Source organism: Barbus barbus (genome assembly GCF_936440315.1).
Source record: "Barbus barbus genome assembly, chromosome: 5".
Classification (NCBI taxonomy): domain Eukaryota; kingdom Metazoa; phylum Chordata; class Actinopteri; order Cypriniformes; family Cyprinidae; genus Barbus; species Barbus barbus.
This window is the reverse complement of record NC_136733.1, coordinates 33,399,096-33,413,615: the sequence shown is the minus strand read 5'-3', so window position 1 is coordinate 33,413,615 and position 14,520 is coordinate 33,399,096. Positions and strand designations below refer to the sequence as shown.

Below are 14,520 nucleotides of genomic sequence, written 5' to 3'. Positions count from 1 at the left end.
TTGCAATTAAAAGATTTTATACAAAATAAGTATGTTATCAGTTGTATGCAGTGTGATGCACAAGTGCATGATTTACATATTTTGAAAGACGAGTAAGAAACGTAATTATGATTTCGGAGAGAGCTCGTGAGCATCAAATGACGGTTTGACGTCACGCATCTCCTCCTGTCGTCTTCCGGCTGAAACTAGCAGCTTTGCCCAGTCCGACCGACCGCGATCCACAGACGGAGTTCAAAGTGTGAAAGACACCGCTGTGCCAGACATGGTTGGCCTTGAGAATAAGTTGAGTTCTTACACCTTAACTCAGTTAAACGAACTGCTCGAGGATGATGAAAAACTCAGCAGATTTATCGACGACTCGGAGGAGGTAAGTTTCTGTTTCTCGTGAAGAGCGTCGCGGAGTTAACGTTACCGTGGCGAGTTGTTGTGTATTTCAATCTGCACCATTTTATACAGAGGTAGGCCGTGTTTATTTTTATTCTTTAAAATGGGTTGTTTGACGCTTATACGAGGTCAGTGCATTTTATTGGGAACGGTTTAAATTTAAACGTTTCTGCGCGCGACTTCAATTTGGTTTGTTTTTGACGTCGCGGAACATGACTAACTGTTAAGTGTAATGATGTCATTCGTTAAACAACATATTTTCAAAGTGACCCGATCACGGAAGCAGAAACTGGTTAACCAACCCTATAAAACAATGCCCATGTGTTAGTAATCTGCGTTTCCTCTGTAGACTCTATAGAGCATATAGAAGTTTGTATTTCACCCATCAGTGATGCTTTTGTAGAAATCATTACTGACGTTGGACTCGTGTATTTTCTATTTTTATTAGTAATGGTTTTTTTTTGTAAAGCTTCACTTTTTGTTACTTATGAAAACACATCTTCTGTCATGTGTTGGAGGAAACCTTGGGAATCAGAGCATGAGCCTTTTTTTATACTAATTTTTATGCCAAGCACTAATAATGCTTACAGGAAACATTTATTGATTGTATGCATTATACATTTTAATTTAAAATAAACTTATTGTATTTTTTTTGTTTTTATTAACAATAACACAATAGTATCTTAGTGTATTATTTTTTATTAAAATAGCATTTTGACAGGTGATTTTAGATCATTTGATTTTTAATCAAAGTTTCATATGAATTATAATTGCTGATGCATAACTGTAAATGCATTCGCATCTCCTGAGACAACGTACTGAGCTTTGCCAATGCACACAATATCAGTACCGCTCAGTTGTGTTTGCACATTATCGAATAGATGGTATTCTGGGCATGTTCACAGTTCTGAGTTGATTTGACCTCCAAATTCAGGGAAAGATGTCAGCCTTGAATCAGTATGTGTCATGAGAGCATGTTTAATCTGGCAGCAATGAAATGTTTATTTACCAGGGCATATACGTTATTTATAACGATTTTTTTTTTTCTTAATAACTGTTTATCTGTTGCTGTTTAAATAATCAACTTTCTCAAATATGTGCAATCTAAAAACTTTCACTGAAAATTGGTGACTGAAAGAAATGGGTTTTTGCTGGCATGGTGCTCCAGAAGCCATATTAACATTTCATATGTAGACTGTAATTATCTGCCACATAAAAAACAATAGATGCGAACTCGTACGCTGGTCTACATGTGTTTTAGAAGGCGATGTGCATGTTGTATGATGAATAGACCTATCCTTGTCAGATTTGGAGAGAATTAGCCTTATATAATCAGTGATGATTATTTTCATTTCTCTAACAAGGGTTGGTGCATTACCAGGAGAATTGGTTTCAGTATTGTCTGTCAACGTTTAGTTGATGTGATATGACTGTGATTTTAGCTCTGTTTGTGTTAGACACTGACTTGTATATTTTGCTTGTTTGGGTATTTATTTTATTTTTGACCCAATGTAATATGTAGGACATCCCGGCACAGACTATGTAAAGAGCAAATGCTTTCTGACGTGCCAGCTGATCTAGACAGGTGTTTGAGAAACATGTGAAATCTCTCAGCTCTTCCTGTTATGCACTGACACATGATCTCTAAACTGAAACTGCAGACGTGCACCTGTTAAAAGGGAGGAGTCAGAACAGTTAAATACGGTTAAATGTTCCTCATCATGGCAGTCATAGGGTTGTGAGTCACTAGAAGTGGCATGTTGCAATATACCGTTTTTGTTTTTGTGAGTTTCTTAAATGGGATGTGATTTCTGAAGACAATTTTTGTGATGTGTTTCTCTGTGTTGTGTACAGCTGGAACCCTTTACCACTGTGCATTAGTAATTCCTCTTTGGGGGCTGTAATGTTGTGCCTCTGTTGCAGCAGTAAGTACATTGTGATCATCCAGGAGAGGAGGAGAGGAGAGGCTTAAGATGGGGTGACCTATTTATCAAAGGCTAGCTGATTCAAATCAATTTGTGCAGAAATAATTTTAAGCCTCTTAACTGATTCTCAATGACGAATCTCTTTTATATGCATATAGGTTTTTAGTCAAACATCCACAATTTATCTAGAACTGTGGTTTTCTAATTTTTTGACTTGAAGAATCCCCACCATAGGCGACTATGGCTGAGCCTACCTAAAGGAGAGGCATGGCAATCTTTTAAAACCTTTGGGATGAATTGAACTGTGAAACAGATCATCCCATCGCCCACCATCGGCACCTGACTTCACTTCTCTCTTGTGTCTGAGTGGGAGAAAAATCTCTCCAACTTTGTTTTAACAAATATTGAAATATCTACCAGCGAGTGGGAGTTTTTACAGAAGCAAAGGGAGGACCAACTCCCTATTAATGCTTGTAGTTTTAAATTTAAATGATTACATATGAGTATGGTGTTTATGTTTCTGCCTTTTTTTTGTTTTGTGGTGTTTTTGGATTGCGTGTTTTTAACTTTTGTAATTATGAGGTACAAACTAGAAATTGCTGATTATCATTTACAAAACCTTGTTACTTTGACATTTGAAAAGTTTAGATATGGGCCCCACAAACATATATGCTGCCCTTTAGTAATTATGAAAGGAATGTACATGGGTTATAGACTTAAACTTCACTTTCCACTGCCCACATACCATGTTGTTTACGCTTATCTAGAAATGTACCTGACAGTTCACTCTGTCACCTGGAAGTGCAACATGATGCTGTGAGACATTTTAAAAACAGTACAACTGTTTCCAACATTGATTAAAAATCAGCATATTAAAATGACTTCTAAAGGATCATGTGACTCTGAAAATACTGCTTTGCTTCACAGGAATTAATTACATTTTAAAGTATATTAAAATAGGGGTGGTGATGGCGCAGTGGATAAGACACATGCCTTTGGTGTGAGAGACCCGGGTTCGAATCCACTGCGAGACACCAATGTGTCCCTGAGCAAGACACTTAACCCCTAGTTGCTCCAGAGGCGTGCGACCTCTGACATATATAGCAATTGTAAGTCACTTTGGATAAAAGTGTCAGCTAAATGAATAAATGTAAGTGTAGAAAACTTTTAAATTTTATTTTAAATTGCAATAATATTTCACAATATTATTTTGTGAAATAATATTCAGTATTTTTATCAAATAGATACAGCCTTGATGAGCATAAGAAACTTCTTAAAAAAAATATATTGATCCAAACCTTTGAACTGCAGTGTATTGTACAGTAGAAATGTTTTCTCAGGTAACCTAAAATGTACATCATTTAGTTACATCAAAGGTCAAATCAAATATAAATAGCACATTAAAGTTAAAAGTTACACAGGTTTTGTGTGTGCGTGCTGTACAGGTCTGGTATAAAGAATGCTTTTGCTCAGGTGACCGAAATGTCCGCCCAATAGAGAAGTTTTGCTCAGCAAGAAAAAACATTAGAGGGAACATTGCTCCCACGGGTCCTTAAATTTGATACAACTAAATTGAAGAGTTTTTAAGGCCTTAGACCGTTTTAAATACGTTAAATGGTATAAGAAATAATGTTTCATATTGCCTTCAATAGATTTTTAAGAATTCTGCAGATACCTTGTAAATAGTAAAATAAAACTCTTTCCTTGATATTCGTTGATATTTGTGTATTGAAAATGTTTTTGATTGACATTTATGGTCTTTATTTTATTTGGGCTAGTTAAATTAATTTTCAGGCTACCAAAATCTGAAGAGTACCTGCCCGAAGGGCTACCAGGGATTTAGAAATTTTGCGAGCCCTGATGTGAAAACATTTACTCTTGTTACAGATATTATAGTGACTCTGCAACTTTTCTTTTTCTTTCACATGTTCATCATAACTGCATTTATTTGATCAAAAATACAGTGAAATCAGAAATATTGTGAAATAGAATTACTATTTAAAATAACTGTTATCTATTTGACATTTTTTAAATGTAATTTATACCTGTGTTTAAGTGTCACATGATCATCCCGAAATTATTCTTATATACTGATTTGGTGATCAAGAAACTTATTATTATTATGTTAGTGTTAAACTTTGCTTAATATTGTTTTGGAAACTAAGATAATTTTTTTGTTTTGCACTTTGAATACAAAGTGCAAAACAACCGCATTTATTTGAAATAGAAATCTTTTGTAACAATGTTAAAACTTAATATTTTTGTAGAAGCAGTGATAATTCTTTTCAGGATTGTTTGAGGAATAGAACGTTAAAAAGAACAGCAAGTTTTTGAAATATATTTTTTGAAACCATGTAAAAGTCTTTACTGTAACTTTTTATCAATGTAATATGTTGTTGTTGAACAAAGGTATTAAATTCTTAAAAAATAAAAAAATCTTACTGATCCAAAGCTTTTAAATGGTAATCTGTTATAATGTGTGTGTATATATGTATACTCTCTGTTTATTGAGTTAACATGTTCCTTGTGTTTTCCTCAGATTAAAGGACTACAGCAGAACAAGGAGATGACCCTGGCTAGTAACCGTCTTCTGGCTGAGCAGAACCTTAAACTGCAACCCAGACTTGACCACCAAAAGAATGAACTGACCAGTCGGTACCAGAGCCTACAGGAGCTGTTTGAGGCCTATCAGCTGCGCAAGTCCACTCTAGGTAAAATACTGGGATTAAAATATAACATCTCTCTGCCTTTCTGTGTAGCATTAGCATATGTCTCTTACAATTACAAACTGGTTTTGTATATCGTGGTTATGGACCTTTATGGACTTGGCACTATTTCTACAATATGTAATTTTGAGAAGCTGCAGTGAAAGCAGTGTAAATGTGTTAAGTGTCCCTCTAGGTTTTTATGTTGCTATAGCATGTGAACATATAAACTTACTCATCTTTTCCAGGTATAAGATAACTCCTTGAAGGGCCAGTTTTTCAGGTTTTACTTGTAATTTTCACAAATGAGTAGGCTTTGTGCACCACTATATACACCACTTCCCCCTGCGTGTCTTTTCCTCATGGAAACAGAGGGCAGAACTAAATGGTAGCAGATGACTGTCACAGCTAAGAAGGATCTGTGACTTTAAAGAGAACAGGGAATGGTATTCAGTGTCCCTCCATGCACCTCTGCGCTGTGTGTGTGCTGATATCATGAATAAAACGCTGTCACTGATTACTCTTTGTGACACGGCGGTTGCCTGGAAGCTGATTCCAAACAGCGGACTAACACACGTTTCATTTTACCTTCTGTACACTCAATGTCATGTGGCTTAGGTTTTGACTTATGGTGTATATTAAAACTAAAGTACGAGTTGGAAACCTTGCTGTCTCCCACTCTCTCTGAGCAGGATCTAGTATTGGATCTGTGGTGTAGAACTGGACTGGGTTATAAATTGAGTATTCATTGTGTATTGTTTAAAAAAATTTATTTTTTTTTTTGCTAATAAAGTAAATATTGCTGTTTGTTAATATATTTATTGTTATTTACATTTAGTCGTTTAGCAGATGTTTTTATCCAAAGCTACTCACAAATGAGGGCAATGGAAGCAATCCAAATCATCAAAAAAGGGCAATGATACTCAAGTGCTATAACGAGTCTCAGTTAGCTTAACGTAGTACATGTAGGAAGTTTTTTTTTTAATAAATAAAAAGAAAACAGAGAATAGATCAAGCTAGTGTTAGAGGTCTTTTTTGCTTTTGTTAATTGTATAAAAAAATAAAAAGAAAAGGAATAGAATACAAAAATAAGTTTATTTTTTAAAGAAAACAAGCAGTAAATGAATAGTGCAAGTCTAAAAGTCTTTTTTTTTTTTAGAAGAGGATTAGAATAGTGCTAGAGTTAATATAACGGCCAAATAAAGATGGAAGAGATGTGTTTTTAGCCGATTCTCGTAGATGGTTAAGGATTCAGCTGCTCCGATTGAGTTATATTGTTATATTGAAATATATATGCAAATAATTCAGAAACATTCTTTCTTAAATTATAATTCATGTCTTTAGTTAATCACCCACATTCATTTTAAGTATAAAAACATAAATATCAAGATGTATATCAAATATTGTTAAAAGGCTAATAAGATTTATTTATATTTAGATAGTAAACAAATATTAATCTAAAATGAAATAGCGTTCCTCTGAATGGGTGGAAATCACTCATATTCAGTATTTTTGTGTAAATAAATACGAAGTTGAATATGAAAGTTGATAGTCAAAAGGCTAAAAAAAGAAAGAAAAAAAAAATAGATACATTTTTGTATGTTTAGTAACTTATTTAAAATATGTGGATCAGTATTCCATAGGGATGCACCGATATGAAAATTGTATAGATAAATCTAAATCCAAGTTTTTATATAATTTGAGCATGATTACAAAAAAAGTCTTGCCATTAAAAGCATTAAACACTTCAACATAAATCAAACATAAAGCAGCCTTACAAATAAATAAAACAATGCTTAAATAATGCAAACAAGTCACTCGACAACATGCATATAAAAAAAAATCTAAAATAATTGATACGGAATATCCCCCTATTGATAATTAAATTATTTTAATTAAACCATATTGTTGATGAAAATAATTGATACGGAATATCCTCCGCACCGATAATTAAATTATTTTAATTAAACCATATTGTTGATGAAAATAAGATAAAAAATAAAAGTGGTGGTTATTAAAATGATTTTGAAAAAGTAGTATCTTAAATGAATAGCCTAGCACTGTTTCAAATAGCAGCATATGCCGTTTTAGCTGTGTGTGCTGCCGAAGAGCTGAATGAACACAGTTAAACTGAAGCGCTTATTTATTCAGCATAAACATATTATAACTTGTATGCGCAAAAAGACGCAAATGTGCAAGTGATCTTGAACTAAGTTATGCACTAATAAGATGTGAGATGCTCTTGGCTCTTCCCGCAACAACACGCTGAAACACGACAAATTAAGCCAAATAATTCACATTTTATTATGATAGTGTTCTCATTATAATATTATATATATGATAGTCCCGATCATTGTTATTAATGTTGTGCATTGCTGTTCGAGCTGTGTGCACTGAAACTTAAGCGCTGTATGAACACTGGAAACTGAAGCGCTTTGCTGGCAGCTTATTTAACTCAAGGAAATGCATCATATAAGAGATTAATCATCTATTTATACAAAAACATAATATTACAACAATTTATATGTACAAAAAGATGCAACTGCACAAGTGAACTCGAACTAAGTTACGTGCTAACCAGAATGTGTAACTTCTGCTGTGGATGCGCTCTTCCTGCAACAACGCGCTGAAACATGACAAATTAAACCAAAGAATTCACAACGTTTTATTATATGTTCTCATCATGATATTATATATATGATAGTCCCAATCATATAGTTATTAATGTTGTGCGCTGCTGTTTGAGCTGCATGAGCGAAAGATGATCACTGAAGCGCTGTATTAACGCTCTATTAGCTTAACCAAACAAATTCTATAGGCCTATGACATAAATCAGATATACATAAAATAAACACTATTACAACCTACAATTGCACAAAAGGCTGCAAATGCACAAGCGAACTTAACACATTAGTCATGAATGTGTAGCTCCGTTGTGGATGCGCTCTTCCCGTAAAAACGTGGTAAAACACGGGCGCACAAAGATTCCATTAATTATTTAACAGTAATGTTCTCATTATAATATGACAGACGTGCCCTACACATGTTGCACTTCACTGTGTTTTCCTTTTTGAAGTCATTCCAATAATATTTCAAGCAATTAAAACCTATCATGGCAAACAGTGTGGATCTGAAGTGCCTCTGCAGGAAATAATGAATTTTTTTTATTGGCTTTAATATATGGGCCAAATTATCTTGTCGGTTTGATAACGATAACAGACAAATTAACATTTATCGGTAGATACCGATATAGTGGCTGATATATCATCCCTAGAATTCCAGCATTACATTTCAGATTGTAATGAGTTAAGATGAGTTTTCCTGTGACACTGGCTTTTGTTTGCATGTATGTTTCACTTTTCACTTCCAGCCCTTCACATCAGAACCCCCCCTCCCCTGTTTGTTATTTTTGCATAGAGGAAATAAACATGATATGCTGTCATCTGTGTACAGATGAAAATAGCGATAGTGGCTTTGGTGAAATGTAAGTTACCCACTTTCCCAGGCTGAGGTGGTTATCTGTCCCAGATAAGGATTTACTGGATCTGAGCTGCAGTGTCAGTGCATCTGGACAGGGATGCCGGCAGGCTGGCCAGTCAGCCATTCACTTGACCCAGATAAACAAAAGCCCTAGTCTTCAGGCTAAATTGTGTGGTGAGGATCCTGTGTACATTAACCTGCCGCCACCCTCACTCCCAAAGCTGAGCCATAACAACTGAGCAGCTCCGTGGGGGTGTTTCAGCGTGACGGCCCATTCTGATGCTGCTGTGGAGCTGATTTCTGCAGTAACAGTGTGGCTTTGTACCCTGTGCAATGTCAGGAACAGGGCTTGGAGGGGGGAAGGAGTATGCCCACACAAACACGGACACACACATTCAGTATTTTCTCTCTTTGTCTGCTCTGTCACACACTTGCATAGAGCACAAAGTAAGCTGAGCTGGCTGTAGACTGATAGCAGTCTCATGATCTGCGGGATGTTTGCAATGAAATACAAAGCAATGCATTGTGGGAGACAGTATTTCAAGCAGTATGCTTTGTATGATGTTTATTTAGGCAAATAAAAAGGGTAATTTGGGTATTTTGAATGTACCAGAAAATTTTAGTTAGTAAGTCAATTGTAGTATGTGCATGTGCACTTCACCAAAGTCTGATTGGGAAAAGACGGGGCAAAATTGAGTCATTTTGCATAAAAATGCATAAAAACTGTTTTATTCTGGGCAGAAGTTTTATTTGCTCTGCAATTCATATTGAAAATTGTAAATAAGGTAGTTGAACAGTAATGAAGTGGGCACTTTTTAACTTGGAAAAAACAGATGTCATTCAGGTGACCACACCTTCCTGTCTCTAAATCAGGCAAAACGTCACAGCCTGTTTCATCCGGAGTTTAATGTGATGTTACTTTATCCCGCATTAATAGCACATTAGTGTATTAAACACAACCCTTTATTTAAAGGCCCTGCTCTTCCTTTCTTTCCTGCTCCATTTTCATCGGTCTCATAAGAGGAACAGTTTTTAGGTCGTGTTTGCAGTCAGTCTCAGTTTGTTGTTGAAGCATGTAGTTCTCTAGTCAAGTATGCTGATTCATACAGTTGATAAGTCTGTGACTGATTCTGTTGTGTGCAAGAGAAACAAGTACAGCTGGCAAAGACTTATCAGCTGGTGATAGTGGCTTTACTTACTGTAGAGTTAACACAACTTATCATGAATATTGTAATGTCTGAAGCAGTGCTGAAAAGAGGCCGGGCTAAGATATTGCTGGTTTTGGGCTGACCTGGAGTCAGTTTAATTAGCAGGATATCAGCTGAATGTTTAAGAACAAGCGATGAGTCAATCATAGCCTGTCATTCAAAAGAAAACAATTGCAATGATAAACAGTAAATGACAGCTTACAGTATTTACTTTTATTTGACTAGTAAAGAAACACAGCATTACTCAGCAAGGTCAAGTGTTGTAGTTTGGTAGTAATGTGGTAAACATGGCAGAAGCAGCCTGTTAAGTGGTTGGATGACATTTAGAAATATGGATGGTCTAATACAACAACAACAACAAAGCATAATGACACTTTTGTAAGTTGACTCTGCCATGCAAATAAATGTAAATAGAGGTAAATCAGCAAAGAGAGCTAGACTGATATGGAATGGCATATGAGGGAAAGTGGCCCTTAGGTAATGAATTACAAGCTGTCAAAATGCAGTTTGAGATGTCCGACAGCTTTATATTATTTAGTCAAAGCTTGCTTACTTGTATGTATTTATGTGTTCCTTATGTATACAATATTGGTTTGTGATCTCAGATCTCTCTTTGGTCTCAAAATAATTTTCCTCATTGTTTTGAGCCATGTCTGTTAAGTAGGGGTGTGCTCAAAATATCGATTCTTAGATACATACCGATATAATAAAAAAAGATACAGTATCGATATTCTAGCCCTTAGTATCGATACTCCGCCCAGCCATTAGGGGGCGCAGCGGCGCCCGCGAGTTTAAAAAAACTCATGGAAAATGTTAAAGCAAGATGTAGCATTTAAGTGATTTCATAGTGAAATATGTTATGGCAGTACATGGTGTCACAAAAAATAATTATAAGAAGATTTAATAAGAAGTTAAGAATAATAAGAAGAAGATTTTGTGCTTGTGTGAGCTCAGACTGTACCCTTGGAAAGTTAAATGTTGACTTGTGGTAATTTCCAGATTAATACAATTTGTGTACAATTAATCAGAGCACTTAAAGTTGCAAATATTTAAGCAAAATGCACTTTGTTATAATGCACTTTTGTCTTCAATAAATTGAAGAAAAATGCAGAGTTCTGTTTGTTGAGTAAATGTGTTCAGCATTAACTAATTGGCTCTGGCCCATGTATTTTTATTGAATCGTATCGAATCGTGTCACATTGTATCAAATCGTATCGAGACAGCTCTGTATCGAGGTACGTATCGAATCGTGACCTGTGTATCGAGGTATGTATCGTATCGCCAGGTTCTCCAAGGTATACAGCCCTACTGTTAAGTGTAGAACATTACACATTTCTCTCTTGATAATGAATTGCTGTTATGTAAGAAGTTGTGTAATTTAAGCATATTAATACATTAAATTAATTTCTGACGCAAATGTCTGTTGACCTCTGAGAATTTCTGACAGGTGTGTCTAGTTGTACTGTGAAATCTGAAGCCATGGCTCCTGAACTGAAAGGTGAAACACACCCTGTTGATGCCTTAACAAATTTACTTAAGGCATGCACTCCAAGTTGGCAGATTTATATTGCTGCCTTTGTTGCACAATGGCTAAAGCTAAAAGGTGCCGTTTTCCTTTATCCTTAACATGTTTAATACCTTTCCAGACTAATACAAGTTTCCTAAATTCCTACATTATTTCAGTATAGGATTATATATTGTTGACATGTACAGTAATGCATTTGGCAGACCCGTTTATCCAAAGCGACTTGCGTTGAACTCCTTTGGGAGTTGAACCCATGACCTTGGCTTTGCCAGCACCATGCTTTACTACTTGAGCTAGGAAGGCAGTATTTTGTCACAATTTTTCAAACATCTTAATTATAATACATTCCGCTTTTCTTTCTGTCCCATCACAGACGACAGATGTGGAAACACTCCCTTGGACACACTCCTCGCACTCCTACAAGCAGAAGGAGCCAAAATCGAGGAAGAAACTGAGGTACCTCCATTACCACGAAGCTTAAACACTTTTTAAAGTTGCACTAGATATCTGCTGGTGATTTTTCATCATCTGATGGACTCATTAGTCAATGATCATGCTATTATTTCTCTCTTTTTCAAATCAGAACATGGCCGATTCGCTCCTCGATGGCATGACCCCCCTGGACACATTCATCGACGAGTATCAGAGTAAAAGGAAGCTGGCGCACATACGGAGAGTCAAGATAGAGAAGCTCCAGGAAATGGTGCTGAAGGGACACCACATGGCCCCAGCTGCACTTCAGCCCTCTCGTTCTCAGGACCTTCCCTCCAGGCCAGCCGCTCTCCATAGAGAGGTCAATGGTTCCCCCATGCCGATGCCCCGGCGGGCTCCTCCTCTTCCCCCACTTAAAGTCACCCAAACTCCTCCTGCTCAGCCCACCGCAGCCGTCTCCTACCCTCCTACCTCTCCGTTCGCTGCGGCCTCTCCATTCCCTCCCACTTCTCCATACCCCCCTATTCCCCCTAGAGTAGCAAACACGCCACCCATTCTTAACCAGGGATACCCCAGCATGTACATGCAGCAATACGCCCCACCCGTGCCCCAGAGACCCCCTCCACGCATGGCACCCCAGCCAGGCTTCATCATGCAGTGAGCGAGGAACGAAATGCACACTGGACATTCATTCAAGCCTTTTGTAGGTCCTTCAAGCTGCATGTTATAAAATATTGTGCGCCAAGATAGTCTTGTCAAGTGTAAAATTAACAAGACTTTTCTGCAATCAAAGGGGCATCTGCAACAGGATCTTCAATTTGCACTTTAGACTACTTTTGTATTTGATCAGTCATGGCTGGTTATGGAGTCATGCTGTTCCCGTTCTGCTCTTCTCAGTAGCGTTATATCAAGTAAAAAAGTTCACATGAGCCTCAGAAGCCTCCATACATAATGAAGATATCAAAGTTCAAGAACAGGCATCTGTTAGGCCATCTATACAGATACGAAGAGCTATGATTTGATGTTTTCATTTAAGTTGTCAAGTTCATGCTAATATGTCAGTTCAACCACGTTAATATCTTCTGACATTTCATACCTGAAAAAGTAAAGCCTATGCAAACAGACAGACCGTACTGTGCTGAGTTTTTTAGGGGGGAAGAAACAAAACCATTTTTGCTCTTCAGGTTTTCTCAGACCTGCAGCCAAAGATGCTATTTGTTTTTCCAGTGGATCCAGTTTTGTGCTGGTAGCAGAAAAACAGGGCGATTTAATACAAAACTGAGTTAAATGTGGGTGAAGTCATTTGGTACTGATGTGGTGGATGAGATTGGGAGATCAGAGCTACCACTACAATGGAGAGGGCCTTATGTCTCAGATACGAGAATTCGTGCTGGAAGGAGATTATTGGCTAGAATTTGAAAGGAGTGTGAGTGAACGGTAGCATGTGTGGGAAAAAATGTGCAAATGAGTTTTAGGCTTTAGTGCGAACATTTGTGAAGCATACATGCTTGTTCTGTCATTACCATGCATACTTAAACTGGCGCTGATGAATAATTTACCATCTTAACGTTTGTATCTAACACCACAATCCTCCTTGTGTTTATTTTTGTCATCTGGTTTGAAGATGATCGGAAATGTGCTTCCTTTCTCTAAGCCCCACATTTTAATTTATTTAATATATTCAAACTAATGTAGCCATACCATTTAACCCAGAAATTTAGTAAAATTGGACTTACCTACACCATCAGGTCTGTTAGATATCATATCTTGTTTTCAGTCCTTAATATATAGTATAACCGTCATTCATGCCTTTTTGTTTTCACCCTGGATCTGTTTTAAATATGTATGTTCTGGTCTCTTCATGTGTCTGCCTCTGAAATAGCCACTTTGTGCCTATGCTGGTTATTAAGATGAAGACTTGTTCACTGTGGTGAGGTGTGTGTGTGCTTCGTATTCCTCCTTGCCTTCCCGTTCTAAAACAGATTTCTATAACAATTAGAAATTTATTTTTCAATATATATGCTGTTTACACAGGTACATCTTTACAAGTGCTCTTTACCTAAATATCTATTGTTTATATTTGACCAGTTAGAGCCATAATTACATTGCCTCAGATTCAGCTTTAATCACTGGTGCTACTACATTAATTTAATGTGCTGAACCAAGATGATGCTAGTATGCAGGCTCTGTTTGAATTAAATCACTCCGTGTTTGTCAGACTTGGGTTGGGTATCTGCTTTATGTTGATGCTGATGAGCACCAGATCGAGAGATGGAATTATATGGGTTCCTTGTGAATCAGGCTGTGCTATGTCTAGACATTGGCCAAATACCTGAGAGAACCATTATGTACTATGACAGGATTGCCAACCATCAGGAAAAACAGCTTCCACCCTTGAAAACTGTTTGTGTGTAAACATGGTCTTTATTTGTCTTAAAAATAATAACGATTGCTAGATTTGTAAAAGTTAACTCGGCTGTATGCTTTTGCTGGCAATAAAATAGTGTTTTGTACTTTCCTAATGTAAAATATGCAGACTAAGTGCTAGGTAATGTCTGTTCAAAGTGGTAGACATGGTAAATGGAACTGACATCTCTATTTTAAAGATAATAAATGATATCCCATCACTTTTCTGAGTTCAACCTTTCCATGTCTTGTATTCAGGAATGAGGGTTATGTTCGTTTTAATTAATTGAAGATAAAATATTACTCTTTGTATAAATCTAATAGGCCCTAACAAAGAATTTGACTCCCCCTGGTGGATTCAAGTGTTAGTACACAAAGTAATGGCATATCCCAGGGGTGGCGAACTCCAGTCCTGGAGAGCTCAGCTCCAACCCTAATAAAAACTCACCTGCCTG

At 36.7% G+C, this 14,520-nt stretch overlaps 1 protein-coding gene across 1 annotated transcript; it reads left to right on the top strand.

Annotated features, from left to right (window-relative positions):
• The first annotated feature begins 74 nt into the window (after window positions 1-74).
• On the top strand, window positions 75-14,299 carry LOC306869426 (vacuolar protein sorting-associated protein 37B-like). The gene is made up of 4 exons (XM_079416197.1): window positions 75-367; window positions 4,849-5,020; window positions 11,601-11,683; window positions 11,811-14,299. Exons 1-4 carry the CDS (start codon window positions 263-265, stop codon window positions 12,318-12,320), a joined length of 870 nt encoding a protein of 289 aa, XP_079272323.1. The 5' UTR covers window positions 75-262; the 3' UTR covers window positions 12,321-14,299.
• The last annotated feature ends 221 nt before the right edge of the window (window positions 14,300-14,520 follow it).